The sequence below is a fragment of the Myotis nattereri genome (assembly GCF_964212035.1).
Source record: "Myotis nattereri genome assembly, chromosome: 8".
In the NCBI taxonomy this organism is placed as follows: Eukaryota; Metazoa; Chordata; class Mammalia; order Chiroptera; family Vespertilionidae; genus Myotis; species Myotis nattereri.
The window spans coordinates 6,732,455-6,749,317 of NC_138083.1; the positions used below are offsets into that span (position 1 = coordinate 6,732,455).

Below are 16,863 nucleotides of genomic sequence, written 5' to 3' on the forward strand. Positions count from 1 at the left end.
CAACTTCAACACGTACAAGCTAAAAAATCATTGAACTACACTTTTTATTATATTTAAATAAAAGCTCAATTAAGAGAAGATGATATTAAGACATTTTCAAACACATAACTGAGCACCAGAAGAGTATATTAAAAGAAATACAAAATAGTGTTCTTCAGAACGGAGTAAATAATCCCAGATGAAAAGTCAGAAATGCAGGCAGAATATAAAGCAAGGAAAAGATTAAACATGTGGAGGAAATTGACAGGACTGTTGACTGTATACCAATAATAAATGTCCTATGAGGTCTAAGTTACAAAATTAAAATACACTATAGGAGCATAAAAGGCAGGAAGCAGAGAAATTGAATTTGAGATCCTTGAATTGCTGGAACATGATAAAAGTAATACCTTATATTAGACTTGAATAAGTCAAGGATGCTAAAGGTAATTTCTAGAGTAAACACTTAAAGAATAATAAAAGAAAGTAACTGAGATAAACAAAGGGGAAAATATGGCATTAAAAACAAAGTTCAATTCAAAAGAACATAGAACAGACAGGGTAATTAAAAAGCCAAGTGTAAAATTATAGGTTTAAACATAAATACATTGCCAATTATATTAAAGGTGAAATTATTAAATACTCAGACTAAAAGTAAAAGGAGTTAGGAGTCCAGTAATGGTGGTGGGAGCTTGTACTGAAATAGCCCTCACAGACTTGTCAGTGCTACTGGCTGGAGGACAAGGGTCAGGGCTACCAGTGTGGTTGGAAATGAAGAGAGGTCATAGAAAGGAAGATGCTGCTGAGGAAAGAGCTGCAAATCTATACGCCAATTCCTCTCAAATCCACAGCTGACTCTTAAACCACACATACAATAGGGGAGCCTTCAAGGACAGCAATAGCTGGAAGGCTAACAAAAGCAACCAGCATGACTCAGTGGTTAAGTGTTAACATATGAACCCAGAGGTCACGGTTTGATTACTGGAAAGGGCACATGCCTGAGTTGTGGCTTGATCCCCAGTGTGGGGCATGAAGGAGGCAACCAATCATTGATTCTCTCGCATCATTGATGTTTCTCTCTCTCTCTCTCTCTCTCTCCCTTGCCGAAATCAATAAAAATGTATTAAAAAAAAAAAAAAAGCTGAACAGAGAGTTAGCTGCTGCTGACTGCAAGAAAAGAAGAGTTGGGAGTTTGAATCCTGCCAAGTTAATAGGCCATACCTTAGAAGTAAAGAAAAGATCCCAGGAATAAGGCTAAAGGCAACACTCCAAAAGAACCATCCTAACAAAGTGTAAAAGCAAGTGTAAAAGCTTCCACAACTTCAAAGTGACTAGCCTATACTTTGACCTTCTACTAAAACAAAATGCAACACCCCTTAACAGAATGTAAGAGAATCTAAAACCTCTGCAACATATCTCCTGTAGTGGATGGTATACAATAAAATAAAGTAAGATTACTAGATATGCAAAAATAATGTGACCTAAGGTCAAGAGAAAAAAGAGTAAATAGCAACAGATCCTGAGCTGATCCAGATGTTGGCATTAGCAGAATTGTACTTTAAAAGTGCCTCTTATACTAGTAAATATAATTAGGGCTCAAAGCAAAAGAGCCATATTGAGTGAACAGAAGGGGAATCTAAACATATAAAATATAAAAAAGAACCAAATGTAAATTCTAGAATTAAGGACAATATCTGAAGGAAAAAGATATATTAGATGTACAGTACAGACAGTAGAAGAAGGGAGAAACTGAACTTAAAGACAGATCATATAGAAATAATGTGATCCTAAGAACTGAAAGAAAAAGATGGGGGGAAAAACATCCAGGCCTCAGTCACTTGTGAGATAGTATATAACATTTATTTAACACCAGAGACCTGGCCTGTGCCCTCTCGTAATCCGGGATCCCTCAGGGGATGTTGGGAGGCCCAGTGCTCAGATTCGGCCTGATCCCCATAGGCCAGGCTGAGGGACTCCACCAATGCACGAATCCGTGCACCAGGCCAGTTTAGGCCCGATCCCTGCAGGCCAGGCCAAGGGACCCCACCAGTGCACAAATCCGTACACTGGGCCTCTAGTATGCATATAAGATCTTTGGTTAATCTCTTCTTGCCCTCGCCGCCCGCCGCCCGCCCCTTCTGAGATTCAGCAGTCTGTTCCATGTTTCCAAGCCTGTGTGTTGAGCGTCTGCCCCCTCGTGGTCAGTGCGCATCATGGCTACTAGTCAAATGGTCGGACACTTAGCATATTAGCCTTTTAAATATATACTAGAGGCCCGCTGCAGGAAGATTCCTGCAAGAATAGGGCTTCCTGAGGCTGAAGCAAAGCAGAGAAGGGAGCAAAACCCGCCAAGGTGGGCTTCGCTCCCACCTCCGCCACCACGCTTGCTTCTCTCCCGCCTCTGCCACCCCGCTTGCTTCTCTCCCGCCTCTGCCACCCCGCTTGCTTCTCTGCAGCTTCGCTCCCTTCTACGTTGTCTTCAGTCTTCGCTCCGCGCCTGTGTATGTAAATTAACCGCCATCTTTGTTGGGTTAATTTGCGTACTCATCTGATTGGCTGGTGGGCATAATGGAGTGACAACAATTTGCATGTTTCTCTTTTATTAGTGTAGATATAGATGTGTGAAATTAGAATCCCATAGGTGAAGTAAGAGAACTGTTAGACAAACTATTTCAAGAAATAATAGCTGACAATGTCCCAAATAATAGAATTTCTGATCCAAGAAACTCAGTGAATCCAAAGTACAGTGGGGCCTTGACTTACGAGTTTAATTCATTCCATGACAGAGCTCGTAACTCAAATTACTCGTATGTCAAATCAAAAAGTGAATGAGTGAGACACGTGATGCTGGGCTGATGTTGTGGCGTTCACTGTGACGTTCGCTACGCCAACTAGTGGCGGGGTATCTGAAGCTGGCTCGTAACCTGAATTTTAGCTTGCAACTCAAAGCAAAGAATTGGCCAAGAGATGGTTCGTATCTCGAAAAACTTGTTAGGTGGGACACTCGTAAGTCAAGGCCCCACTGTATATCTATCATGCACCTAGATATTACAGTAAATTGGTGAAAACAAAAGATAAAGAGCAGATCCTAAAACCAGCCAGATAATAAAGACACTCTTACCTATGTGCTAAGGATGATGCTAGGCCACTGAGTAGAAACCACAATACAGAAAAATTAATGTAGATGGCTCAAAGAACTAAATGCAAAGCTAATGCCACAAGAAACACATAGGAGACTATCTTTGAGACCTTATTGCAGGCAGAGCTTACTTAGAGAGGACCAAAAAGGTATAAGCCAAAAAAGACAAAACTGATAACATAGACTTCATTAAAATGAACGCTCCTCTTCAACAGCAGCCATCATTTAAAAAAATGAAAAGGCAAACCATGGAATGAAAGAAAACATTTGCAATAAATATACTTGCGAACATATTTGCAATAAATATACCTTGCAAAGGAGTTGTATTTGTAATATATAAAGAATTTACACAAATCTGTAATAAGACAAAAAAACACATAAAAATGGACAAAAGACTTAAATAGTGACTTCATAAAAGATATGTGAATGACAAATAGGCCCAGAAAAAGATGTTTAATGTTATTAGCCATCTAGGAAATACAGATTAAAAGCCCAATGAAATACCATTTTACACCCACTAGGATAACTCACGTGAAAAAGACACATAATGGTAAGGCTATAGAACAGTGATGGCGAACCTTTTGAGCTCGGCGTGTCAGCATTTTGAAAAACCCTAACTTAACTCTGGTGCCGTGTCACATATAGAAATTTTTTGATATTTGCAATCATAGTAAAACAAAGACTTATATTTTTGATATTTATTTTATATATTTAAATGTCATTTAACAAAGAAAAATCAACCAAAAAAATGAGTTCGTGTGTCACCTCAGACACGCATGTCATAGGTTCGCCATCACTGCTATAGAATGACTGGAATTCTATACATTGCTGGTTGGAGGGTAAAAGGATACCAGCACTTTGGACAACTGTTTGACAACTTAAGTTATTTATATATGAACTGGAAATTCTACTCCTAGTTATTTACTCAAAGGAAATGAATGCCTATGTCTACAAAAAGAGCTGTAAAAGAATTTTCATACCATCGATATTCGTAATAGCCAAAAGCTGAAAATGACCTAGATGTCCATAACAAGGAGAATGGATAAACCAATTATTATCTATTCATATAAGAGAATATACTCACCAATTTTTTAAAAAGGCCTATGCTACATGCAACAGTATGGCTGAAGCTCCAAAACATTGTTTTATGGAGAAGAAATCAAACACCAAATAGTACATTCTGTAATATTTCACATTCTGAATTTATGTGAAATTCAAGAATAGACAAATTAATCTCTAGTGACCGAGATCACACAGTGGTTGCTTATTGGAGTGAGATTCACATAAGGAACTTGCTGAGGTGATGGAAATTTCTGGTGATGGTTATATGGATTATACTTTATCAAAATGAGGTCATAAGCTACTTACAAGATCCACCTAAATTATACAGATAGAGAAAGGTTAAAAACAAAAGGATGAGAAAAAGATGCACTATTCAAATACTGACCAAAGTTATTAGTGACCTTATATTAATAACAAATTAGGCTTCAAGGCAAAATCCATTTCTAGAGCTAAAGAGTACATTTCAGAATATTAGAAGGTTTGCATTATTAGTAAGATATCAAATTCTCAATTTGCAGATACTTAATGTAGCTGTAAAATCGATAAAGCAAAATTGAGATGAAAAAGATAAATAGACAAATATACAAGCATAGTGGAAAATTTTAACCCACTTCTCTTAGGATTCAGGTAGTCCAAAAAAACCCCAGCAACTCTAACAGGAAAAATAAACAACAGGATTAATAAACTTGACCTAATTCCATTCTTAGGACACACCATCTAATGGTTGTAGAGTACACAATCTTTTTAAACATATATGGAACATTTACCAAAATCAACATATGCTGGGCCACATAGAATATTCTATGAGATTTTTTAAGGATTTAAATAATATCAACTATGTTCTCTTACTTCAATATGTTATGCCAGTAATCATTAATAAAGTTAACCAGAAAATTTCCCTATGTTTGGAAATTGAGAAACACACATCAAAATGACACCTGGATCAAAGATGAAATCATATTAGAAACTGGAAAATACAATAAAGGCCAAATATGACAAACCTATAACTAACATCATACTCAATGGACAAAAACTTTAAAACCATTTCCCCTAAGAACAGGAACAAGACAGGAATGTCTGCTTTCACCCCGTTTATTCAACACTGTACTGGAAGTCCTAGCTGCAGTTATTAAACAAGAAGAAAAAATAAAAGGCATCCAAATTGGAAAGGAGAAAGTAAAACTCTCATTATTCGCAGATGACATGATACTATATAGAAAACACTAAAGACTCCACTAAAAAACTACTAGATATAATAAATGAATTTGGCAATGTAGCAGGATACAATATTAACACTCAGAAATTGATGGCATTTTTATACACCAATAACGAACTCTCAGAAAGAGAAACAAACAAGCAAAAAACAATCACATTTACCATTGCAATAACAAAAAAATTAAGATACTTAGGAATAAACTTAACCAAGGAGGTAAAAGACCTGTACTCAGAAAACTACAGAACGTTTTACAATGAGATAGAAGGTATAAACAAGTGGAAGAATATACTGTATTCATGGATTGGTAAAATTAACATCCTTAAAATGTCCAAATTACCCAAAGCAATCTATAGATTCAATGCAATCCCTAGTGAAATACCAATGGCATAGGAAATACCAAATGGGCAAAGGACCTAGTTAGATACTTCACAGATACTCCAAAACTTTATATGGAACCAAAAAAGACCCCGAATAGCTGCAACAATCTTGAGAAACAAGAACAAAGTTGGAGGAATCATAATACCAGATTTCAAGTTATACTACAAAGCCTCTGTAATCAAAACAGCCTGGCATTGGCACAAGGACAGGCATATACATCAATCAAACAGAACAGAGAACCCCAAAACCGACCCAAGCCATTATGTTCAATTAATATTTGACAAAGGAGGCAAGAGCATACAATGGAGTCAAGACACTCTCTTCAATAAATGGTGTTGGGAAAATTGGACAGATACATGCAAAAGAATGAATCTAGACCACCAACTTACACCATACACAAGAATAAACTCAAAGTAGATAAAAAAAAAATGTAAGTCATGAAACCATAAAAATTCTAGAAGAAAGTGTAGGCAGCCAAGTATCAGACAGCTCATGTAGCAGAATTTTCACTGATAACATTGCCTAGGGCAAGAGAAATAAAGGAAAAAAAATAAACAAATGGGACTATATCAAAATTAAAAGCTTCTGCACAAAAGAATCCAGCATCAAAACGAAAAGGGAAACCACTGTATGGGAGAACATATTTGCCAATGATACTCTGTTAAGGAGTTAATTTTTAAAAAATATAAAGTGCTCATACAAGTAAACAAAAGGAAGATGAACAATCCAATTAAAAAGTGGGCTAAGGACCTAGATCAGCAGTTGCCAACTGGTGTTCTGCGGATCACTGGTGGTCCGTGAGGTCTAAAAGGTTGGCGACTGCTGAGTCCTAGATAGACACTTCTCCAAAGAGGACATACAAATGGCCAAGAGACATATGAAAAAATGCTCAATGTCACTAATCAACAGAGAGATGCAAATTAAAGAGACAATGAGGTACCACCTCACACCTGCCAGAATGGCTACCATCAATAGATCAACCAACAAGTGCTGACCACGATGTGGAGAAAAAGGAACCCTAGTACACTGCTGGTGAGAATGCAGACTGGTGCAGCCATTATGGAAAACAGTATGTACTTTCCTCAAAAAATTAAAAATGTAACTGCTATCTGACCCAGTGTTCCCACGTCTAGGAATATATCCTAAGAAGCTTGAAATACCAATCAGAAAGAATATATGCATCCCTATGTTCATAGCAGCACAATTTACAACAGCTAAGATCTGGAAATAACTCAAGTGCCCATCAATAGATGAGTAGATAAAAAAACTGTAGTACATTTACACTCTGGAATACTATGCAGCTGTAAAAAAGGATCTCTTACCCTTGAGACAACATGGAGGGACCTGGAGATTATTATGCTAAGTGAAATAAGTCAGTCAGAGAAAGACAAATATCACATGATCTCATTTATATGTGAAATCTAATGAACAAAATAAACTGACAAACAAAATAGATCAAGAGACATGGCAGCATGCAACAGACTGATAATTCTGTTGGGGGGAAGGGGGGAGGTGAGGAAGAGATTAACCAAAGAACTTATATGTATATATGCATAATCCATGAACACAGACAATAGTATGGTAAAGAACTGGGAGTGGGAAGGGGACATCTGTAACACTTTCAACAATAAAGATAAATTTTTAAAAAGAAATTGGAAAATATTTTGAATGATAATGAAATTATGATATATAAGAACTTATCAGATTTAGCAAAAACCATGGTTAAGGTTTTAAAATATAAGGAGTATAACTAAAAAGAATAAAGACTAAAAATCAGTGAGATAATTTTGCATATCAAGAAGTTAGAAAAAAACCCAGCACACTGAACAGGACAGAAACAGTAAATCAGAGTAGAAATTAATGAAATAGAGAGAAGACAAACTCTAGAGTTGATCAAAGGCAAAACTAATGCCAGAAATGTAAAATAAAAGGGCTATCAGTGTAGAATCTTAACGTTTTTAAGAAAACGTATATGAAAAAGTCAAAATTCCTAAAGAAACAAAAACAAAACCCAATCAAAACCAATACAAGAAATCTGAATATGAATAATCTTACACCTATCAAAGAAATTGACTATTTAAACTCTATTAGATAAAGACAACTCATAGCTCAGATGGCATCACTGATGAATTTTTCTCAATATTTAAGGAAGATATAAGAGCAATTTTATACAGACCCTTCCACAGAAAGTTTCCCACCTAGTGTTATAATGCCAGCATAACCTTGATACCAAATCTGGCATGTACATTACAGAAAGGAGTTATTATTATATGACAATCTCACTTATAAACATACACAAAAATCTTAAAAAGTGATAGGAAACTAAAGCCAATGATATGTAAAAAGAATACTATCATGATTGCACTGGATTTATTCCATGAAAATTCACAATGTAACATTAACATGTGTTCAACCCAACAGGTTAGAAAAATCTTTTGATAAAACCATTATTCATGTAAAAATAATCCCAGCAAATGATGAAAAGACAGACACTTCTGTAATATGGTAAGAGGTATGTACAAAAACCCACAATAAGCATATTTAGTAGTATGATAGTGAAAGCTTTCCCTCCTAGAGTAGAATAAGATAAAAATACCCAGTAACACCATTTCAATTCAACATTGCACTGGAGATCATACCTGATTCAATAAAATAAGAAGTAAAAAGTTAAAAAAAAAAAAAAGAAGTAAAAAGTTTAAGGATAAGAAAAAAAGATATTTCACAGCAATACTACTTAGCACATTAACAGCATAAAACTATATTAAAACATCAAATCCCTTGGAGTAAGTCTAATGAAAGATGTGCAAGTACACTACACAGAGAAGCAGAAAAGTTACTAAGAGAAAATAATGAAGCCTAATGAATGAAAGCATAATCTATGTTCATACATTAGAAGATTCAATATCATAAATATGTCACTTCTTTCCAAACCAATCTAAATTCAATGGAATGCCAATCAAAATTTACAGTGGCTCCCGGCCGGCATAGCTAGGTGGATGAGCGTCAACCTATGAACCAGGAGCTCATGGTTCAATTCCTGGTCAGGGCACATGTCCGGGTTGTGGGTTCGATCCCCAATGTGGGGTGTGCAGGAGGCAACCAATCAATAATTCTCTCTCATCGATGTTTCTCTCCCTCTCTCCCTCTCCATTCCTCTCTGAAATAAATAAAAATATATTTTTAAAAATACAGTGGGGACGAGTGGTTGGTGTGTGTGTGAAAACAGACAGGATGTTTTTTAATGCATATATGGAAATGTTACAGGTTAGAAACAGTCAAGACATTGTTTTGTTTTGTTTTAATCCTCACCTGAGGATATTTTTTCCATTGATTTTTAGACAGTGGAAGGGAAGGAGAGAAGGGATGGGAGAGGGAGAGAGGGAAGAGGAAGAGAGATCAATTAGTTTGGTTGCCATCCGCACCACCTCATTTGGGGCTGGGGATCAAACCTGCAACCCAGATACATGCCCTTGACAGGGAATCAAACCCAAGATCCTTCAGTGCGTAAGCCAACGCTCCAACCACCTAGCCACATTGACCAGGGTGAGACATTCTTGAATAATAACACAAAAGACTCACATTATTGGACATCAGGACTTATTACAAAGATAGAGAAATTAAGAAACGATGATACTGGTACATGTACAGAGATAAAAAAACTAATAGTCTCTTTAAAAGATCACTGACTGTCCAGACCAGGGGTCCTCAAACTACGGCCCGCGGGCCACATGCAAATAAAAATATTGTATTTGTTCCCGTTTTGTTTTTTTACTTCAAAATAAGGTATGTGCAGTGTGCATAGGAATTTGTTCATAGCTTGTTTTTTTTAAACTATAGTCCGGCCCTCCAACGGTCTGAGGGACAGTGAACTGGCCCCCTGTTTAAAAAGTTTGAGGACCCCTGGTCCAGACCATGGTGGCTCAGGGGTTGAGCTTTGACCTATGAACCACAGTTTGATTTCTGGCTTGATACCTGATCTTGCAGGAGGCAGCTGATCAATGATTCTCTCTCATCATTGATGTTTCCTTATCTCTTTCCCTCTCCCTTCCTCTTTGAAATCAATAGATATATTTAAAAAAAAAAAGAAAAAGATCACTAAGGAATAAAAAGTGCATTGGGCCCAGCCTGATTGCTGGTTGGAGCATCTTCCCGTACACTAAAAAGATTTTGAGTTCAATTCCTGGTCAATAAAACACCACGGCTTTATTCTAATAGATTAAAAAAAAATACATAGCCTGGCTGGCTCAGTGGTTGAGCATCGACCTATGAACCAGGAGATCACAGTTCAACTCCCAGTCAGGGCATATGCCCGGGTTATGGGCTCAATCCCCAGTGTGGGGCGTGCAGGAGGCAGCTGATCAATGATTCTCTCTCATCACTGATGTTTCATCTCTCTCTCCATCTCCCTTCCTCTCTGAAACAAATAAAAATATATTTTAAAAACAAACATAGACACAAAGGAAAAATTCCTTGAAAGACATAAACTACTAAAGGATACTCAGGAAGAAGTGAATAGGCCGATATATAGTAAGGAAATTGAATCTGTAATTTTTCTGACAAAGAAAACTCCTTGCTCAGATGGCTTCATTGCTGAATACCAAACCTTTAAGGGAGAAATAACACCAATTCTACATAAACTCTTGCAATAGAGTAGAAGAGAAGGAAACACATCCATCTTCTTTTATGATGCCCTGATACCAAATCTAGAGAAAGATATTACAGAAAACTACAGATCAATATCCATCATGAACATGGAGGCAAAAATCCTTAGCAAAATTTTAGTAAATCCGCCGAAGCCGGTTTGGCTCAGTGGATAGAGAGTCGGCCTGCGGACTGAGAGGTCCCAGGTTCGATTCCGGTCAAGGGCATGTGCCTGGGTTGCGGGCATATCCCCAGTGGGAGATGTGCAGGAGGCAGCTGATCGATGTTTCTCTCTCATCGGTATTTCTAACTCTCTATCTCTCTCCCTTTCTCTCTGTAAAAAATCAATAAAATATATTAAAAAAAAATTTTAGTAAATCCAATCCAATAATTTATTAAAATAATAATAATCAAGTAACATTTATCCTAGGAACATAACATTGGTTTAATATTTCAGTATTGATTATTGTAATTTACTATTTTAAGACTAAAAAAGAAAAAGCATAAAACAATTCAAAAGATGTAATTCAACACAATTCATGATAAAAAATCTCATTGTTTGAGGGGTAGGTAAGAACATTCACCACCTGATAGTGTGGGTGGGTACCTATAAAAAAAACCTGGAGTCTAGCCATCCCACTTACTGATAAAAGACTGGATGCTTTTCCCCACAAGACTGGGAATAAGGAAAGGCTGACTTTCCCTACCACTCCAAAACAAAGTGGCAGAGGCCCTGGCTAATGTAGTAAGACAAGTAAAAGAAATAAAAGGCATATAGATTGCAAAGGAAGAAGTAAAATCTTTGATAATTCTCAATTGGTTTTCCACCCAGTACACTTGAGGAACACAATATGCTCCTCCCATTGGTGACTGCAATTCATTACCAAGGTGATTTTATTTTATTTTTTTTAAAATATATTTTATTGATTTTTTACAGAGAGGAAGGGAGAGGGGTAGAGAGTTAGAAACATCGATGAGAGAGAAACATCCATCAGCTGCCTCCTGCACACCTCCTACTGGAGATGTGCCCGCAACCAAGGTACATGCCCTTGACCGGAATCGAACCTGGGACCTTTCAGTCCGCAGGCCAACACTCTATCCACTGAGCCAAACCGGCCGGGGCACCAAGGTGATTTTAATGGGGGCCATGTCTTACCTAGTACATGTGTATTGTGGGGGGAGGGGCCATAGACATGTATATACATACATCTGAAAAAAAAGCCTCGGCTGTGAAAATCCCTGCTAAGGATGCAACCTAAAGCTACAAAATGAATTAGGTCATCAAGCAAGAATTTGCAGTCAAGGGGGTCTACCTGGGAATCATACATAAAAAGGGAGGATTCAGAGGATGAGGAACCAGAGGAGACTGAAGGAAAGTCTCTATAGAGGTAAGAAGATAAGGGGAGTATGGTGCAGGGAAGGCAGAAAATTGGGGCAGTTCACACTTGAGACCCTCAAGTTCTTCCATCTGGGCCATCTCACTCATTTACATTCTTGCCAGGCCCCTGTTGACATTGGAGTTTGCAACTTTTAGAGGGGCTAACAGCAGTACTTGAAGCTTAACAAATCAACAGGCACTTACCAAGGGGACAAAGAAGAGAAAAGCTCCCCCGTCCAGGGAAATTGCATATGTAAAGTACACGTGTGTGAAAGGGTTTTGGTGTGTGTGTGTGTGTGTGTGCATGGGAAGGAGGGAGAAGTGAGCAAGAAGAGCATGAAGGAAGCAAATGAGATGAGGCTGGGTCCTGCCATGGTCTTGAGCACGGGAAAATCAGACTTGTTTTTAAAGAGGCTCAGACAACAGCAATGAGAACTGGCTGGAAGTGGGACAGCAGACCTCACAACGGTCTAGGCCAGTGGTTGGCAAACTCATTAGTCAACAGAGCCAAATATCAACAGTACTACGACTGAAATTTCTTTTGAGAGCCAAATTTTTTAAACTTAAACTATATAGGTAGGTACATTGTTATTAACTTAATTAGGGTACTCCGAGGGCTTAGGAAGAGCCACACTCAAGGGGCCAAAGAGCTGCATGTGGCTCGTGAGCCGCAGTTTGCTGACCACGGGTCTAGGCAAGGCAGGATGAGGGCGTCCAGCTGTGGGATGGGGAGGAGAGGCCTGGTCTCAGTGACTGGTCAGAGGAAGCACAAACAGGGCTGGGGAAGTAGAATGGGTGGGTGGAGAACGGTGTGGTGACAAATGGCATCTGATCACAGTACTACCACCAGCCACCAACACTCACTACACACTTCCTGTGCACATCCAGCATGTCACCAAATTCTCCCAACAAACCCAGGAGGCAGGCATGACTATCATCTCCCTATCCCCAATAGGAAGGCTCGGTCAGTTGTCCAGAAGTTCTCCCAGCTGGCACAAGATTGAGTCCCTGATTTAAGTCCAGGAAGGATGGTTCTTCAGGGCCATGCTCTTCCCCTGATTTGGCCCATTAGGGAAGACCATGAATATGGGAGTGAGGGATGAAGGACCCGAGGAGGAATACTGAGTTCTGCAGGGGATCAGGTCCTAAGGAGAAAGTTCTTTTCTTCAGGCTGGAGAAGTTAACTTTGAGTCTAACTACACAGGTGGAGCTGAGCCGTGGAAGGGAATGAGAGCAGGACACAGCTTGGGGAAGACCACTATGTACGAAGTAAGTGGGAGGAGAGGCAGGAGTGAACAAGGTTATGAACACAGGAAGAGAACTAGGAAAGACACAGGAGTTTTAATTCTAAGACATCCTGTGATGTGGGAGCCTTCCCCGATCTCCAGGACCCAGTCCCTGCTGCCTCACCAGCCTCCTGGCTACCCCTCCAACATGCCCTCCCCGATGCTACTCACCACCCTTGATACCACCTAGTTAATGTCTGCTCTACAAAAAATTTTTTTCCTTAAACTTTCTATTGAAGTATTATCCACTCATTTTTTTCAATATTTAAATATAAGAGTTGCCAAGTGTTCAATACCTTCACTTTTCCACTAAGAAATCAGTTATTCCTTAAGCCTAGGTTAGGCCTCTTATATGCTCTCACTCATTCCACACTTTTTTGTAGCACAAAAAGTGGTCAAATAAATCACTTCCTGTATACAAGTTACAGACTGTTTCTCCTACTTACAAGTCCATGAAGGCAAGCACCAAGTTTATCTACACCAGGGGTTGGCAAACTTTTTCTGAAAAGGGCAAAATAGTAAATATTTTCAGCTTTTCGGACCATAGGGTCTTAGTCACAACTATTCAGCTCTGCCACGAAGTCCCAAAGCAGTGGAGACAGTATGTGAATGAATGGGTGTGACTGTGTGAAAGCTTTATTTACAAAAACAGGAGGTGGGCCAAAGGGCCATGGTTTGTTGATCCCAGGTCTGTCATCAGCAGCCAGTTTAGCATATGACATATACTGGTAGTAGGCACTTAGTGAACGAATAAAGAAAAATAAAACACTTAGTGAATGAAAAAAGAAAAGCCATTATGGTAGTTAGACAGGAAAGAGTCGGTACTCAGGGAATGTGGTTTTAGTGGAATGGTGGAGGTGGAATTGAGATAGCAGTGGTTTGAGGAGTGAGCAGCAGTTGAGGAAGTAGTAACTTCTCTTTCAAGAGCTCCACAACTTGAGCGATAGGCTTGGATACTTATACCATCTTCATAGAGCAGGTACATTAGGAGCGTGTTTGCATGCTATGAGAAAGCAGGGCTGGGGGAGAACTGATGAATAGGGGGACTTCGGGGCGCAGGTATGTGGGCGGTTGGTCATGAAGGAGGAAGACACCTCCTGAGGCTGAGGAAACAAGGAAAGGTGGAAGGAAATAAGGGGAAAGCCTTGTACAGTATTCCCTTCTCCTGTGAAATGTGAGCCAGGACCATGTGGTGAGGAGAGGGGATTGAGGAGGTTAGGAACCCCACATGCGTCAGACTGGGAGGGCTGCAAACAGAGGAGTGGATGCCCAGGACAGGGCTTCGAGCTGCACAACTACTGGAAACACACCCTTCATTTTTCTCATTTGAAGGAGCTCTCGGGTACTTCGGACCTGTGTGTGCAGGTCTGACTAGGTGTCAGGTGTGTCACTCACTGAGTCACCAGCTCTCCTTGCTATCACTTCCTGTCCCTTCACTGTCCCATGCAGGTAGCAACAGGCAGGCCCTGAGGACAGTGAGGTCATGCTTTAAACATGCTGTAAACAGTTCTTTTCTGAAGGGTACTGAAAGGCATTTGAATTGTGGAGAGTTGGTGGTGGTTTCATCTCCAGGCCTTCATATGTGTATGTACATGTAGTAAGATATTTCTCTACCGGGCAGATCAGCCTTTCTCTTTAAACGGAAGAAACCATTTGATTGGGGATATGCAGTAAAAACAGCATAACGGCGCTTTAGTTTCCCAAGCCTCACATAGTACTAAAACCTATAAAACACAACTCACAGAGAAAGTATTAATAGTACGATATCTGAATACCCTGAGAAGTTTTCTCTAAGTCAAACACCAATCGCTAGTCAGTGTCACTTATCCAAAGAATCAGATACCCTAAAAGAATCTTACATTTCAACATTCATTTATCAATTCAGTAATACTACTAGAGCAAGAACGCATGAGTAAAGTTCGAGCCCCATTCTCCTACGTTTCAGGAAGTATGAAAATCATCTAAATACCTGTTGGTTGACATGCCTGAAAAGACAGTATCAGAAACCAGACCCATTTTCACCTGCCCTATTTCAGGGTGTAACTGCCGCTGAGATATTAGACTGAAGGTTCTAGGTGTATTCGGAACTTTAATTCATACTTTCGCTTTTCAGTCTTCACTCCTCACAAGCCAAAAGGTAATTTTCTTTAAACACAGCAATCCTCACTGTGTCTTTTCCACGACCTTCCTGAGGCGACGGAACCAAGGTCTCTGAGTTTGCTAGTGCGGGCAATGGAGAGGCCCGCGCCTGGGGCGCACGCTTTAGGTGGAAGGGCTTCCGACACCCGGCGAGGTGCATATTCAATAAACTTCATCTCTTACCCTATAGTTGGGTTGATGTTCGGATCAAAGCTGTCTTCCACGAACCGCCATACAATACTTGATTTGCCCACACCTGTGTCCTGGAAGAGAGTGGACGGGTGAGTGCGGGTTGCCTGCCGGCAGACCTAAGTTCGGGATTTCAGAAAACGCACCCCGGACACGTTTCAGAAGTTAGGGGACACAAAGGGGAGGCTTCCATTCCATAAAGATTCAGTGGGAGCCATGAAGGGATCTCAAACGTGTTGCAGGAGAGGGGTTTTGCAGTTTTTAAGGCTTTAGGACCTTTCGAAAGACCCCAAATTTCTGCTTCTTGTTGAACAGCGACGAACTCACTGGCTTTGTAAGTGTAGAAAGTAAACGGGGAACTCTGGCATGACTTCTGGGTCGTCCCGGACAGGTCCCGGTCCCGCCCCGCCCCGCCCCGCTGCCGGGGAGGGGAAGGCTCTTTGGGGAACCCTCGGGGGTGTGCAGGGGAGCAACCCCGGAAAGCGCGCTCGGAGGCGGCGCCGCTGCCCAGACGGGACGGGGAGCGGCCGCTTCACGGTCCCGCAGGCAAGGAGGTGCGGACAGTGTCAGGGCGAGCCCGCAGGTCCCCCAACACCGCACGGCCGGCGGGGCTGCTCCCGCGGCGCCAGGACCCCGCGGGCCGGCTGCGGGCTGGACCGGAGGAGACTTGGCCAACTTTAACTGGCACCTGAGCGGGAAACGACTTAACCAGGGGCGACGGGGCGGGAAGAGACCTCGGGCTCCAGCACAGACCGGGGGGCGGGGGGGTAGGGGTCCCTCCGGCCAGCAGGACCCTCAGCACCGGGTGCAGGGAGGGTCCCGGCAGGAAGGCGGTGTCCCGCGCGGAGGCGGAGGGCAGGGGCGGACGGGACGTGGGCGCGCCGGGTCCCCGGCCCTCCCGGCCTCCCGCGGCCCTCCCGGCCGGCCCGCCGCCACTCACCCCCAGCAGACACACTTTGAGCTCCCGCAGCGCCATGGCCCCGGAGCCTGGGCGCGGGCCCGCCGCCGCCCTAAGTTGAGGAGGGCCAGGCCAGGGCCCGCACGGGCATTCCCCGGCGCCGCCGCCGCTCGGCCCAGCCCCGGCCGCCGGGCGTGCTGACGCGGCGGCCGCCCGTTCGCCGGTCCTCGACCCCGGCCCGTCCGCCGCCAGCCGCGCGAAACCCGCTTCAGCAGCCGGGACGGTGCCTCGGCCTCCCGGGCGCCGCCGCCGCCGCCATCTTGGGACGCCGGCCGGGTCACCTGACCTCCCCGCCCACCTCGGCAGCCACCTTCGCCGCGAGGGCGGGGCCCGTCCGGCGCCGCGAGGCTCGTGGGGAGCGGCGGCCCTGGGGGCGTGGCCGGCGATGAGGGGCGTGGCCAGGACCATGGGCCCCGCCCCCCAGGACCACGCCTCTAGGCCCATCCCAAGATGGCGGGTAAGTGGGGTCGAGCTCTGGGGGTGCCGGGGCGCCCCTTC

At 42.0% G+C, this 16,863-nt stretch overlaps 1 protein-coding gene across 1 annotated transcript in view; it reads right to left on the reverse strand.

Moving 5' to 3' along the window:
- The window catches only part of RAB22A (RAB22A, member RAS oncogene family), a 46,604-nt gene extending 30,128 nt beyond the window's left edge, over positions 1–16,476 (reverse strand). The window contains exons 1-2 of the mRNA XM_081096645.1: positions 16,348–16,476; positions 15,402–15,481 (exon numbers count right to left, since the gene is read on the reverse strand). Of these exons, the coding sequence (XP_080952771.1) occupies positions 15,402–15,481; positions 16,348–16,383 (116 nt within the window). The 5' untranslated portion in view covers positions 16,384–16,476. The remainder of the gene's footprint in view (positions 1–15,401; positions 15,482–16,347) is intronic.
- Positions 16,477–16,863: the final 387 nt, after the last annotated feature.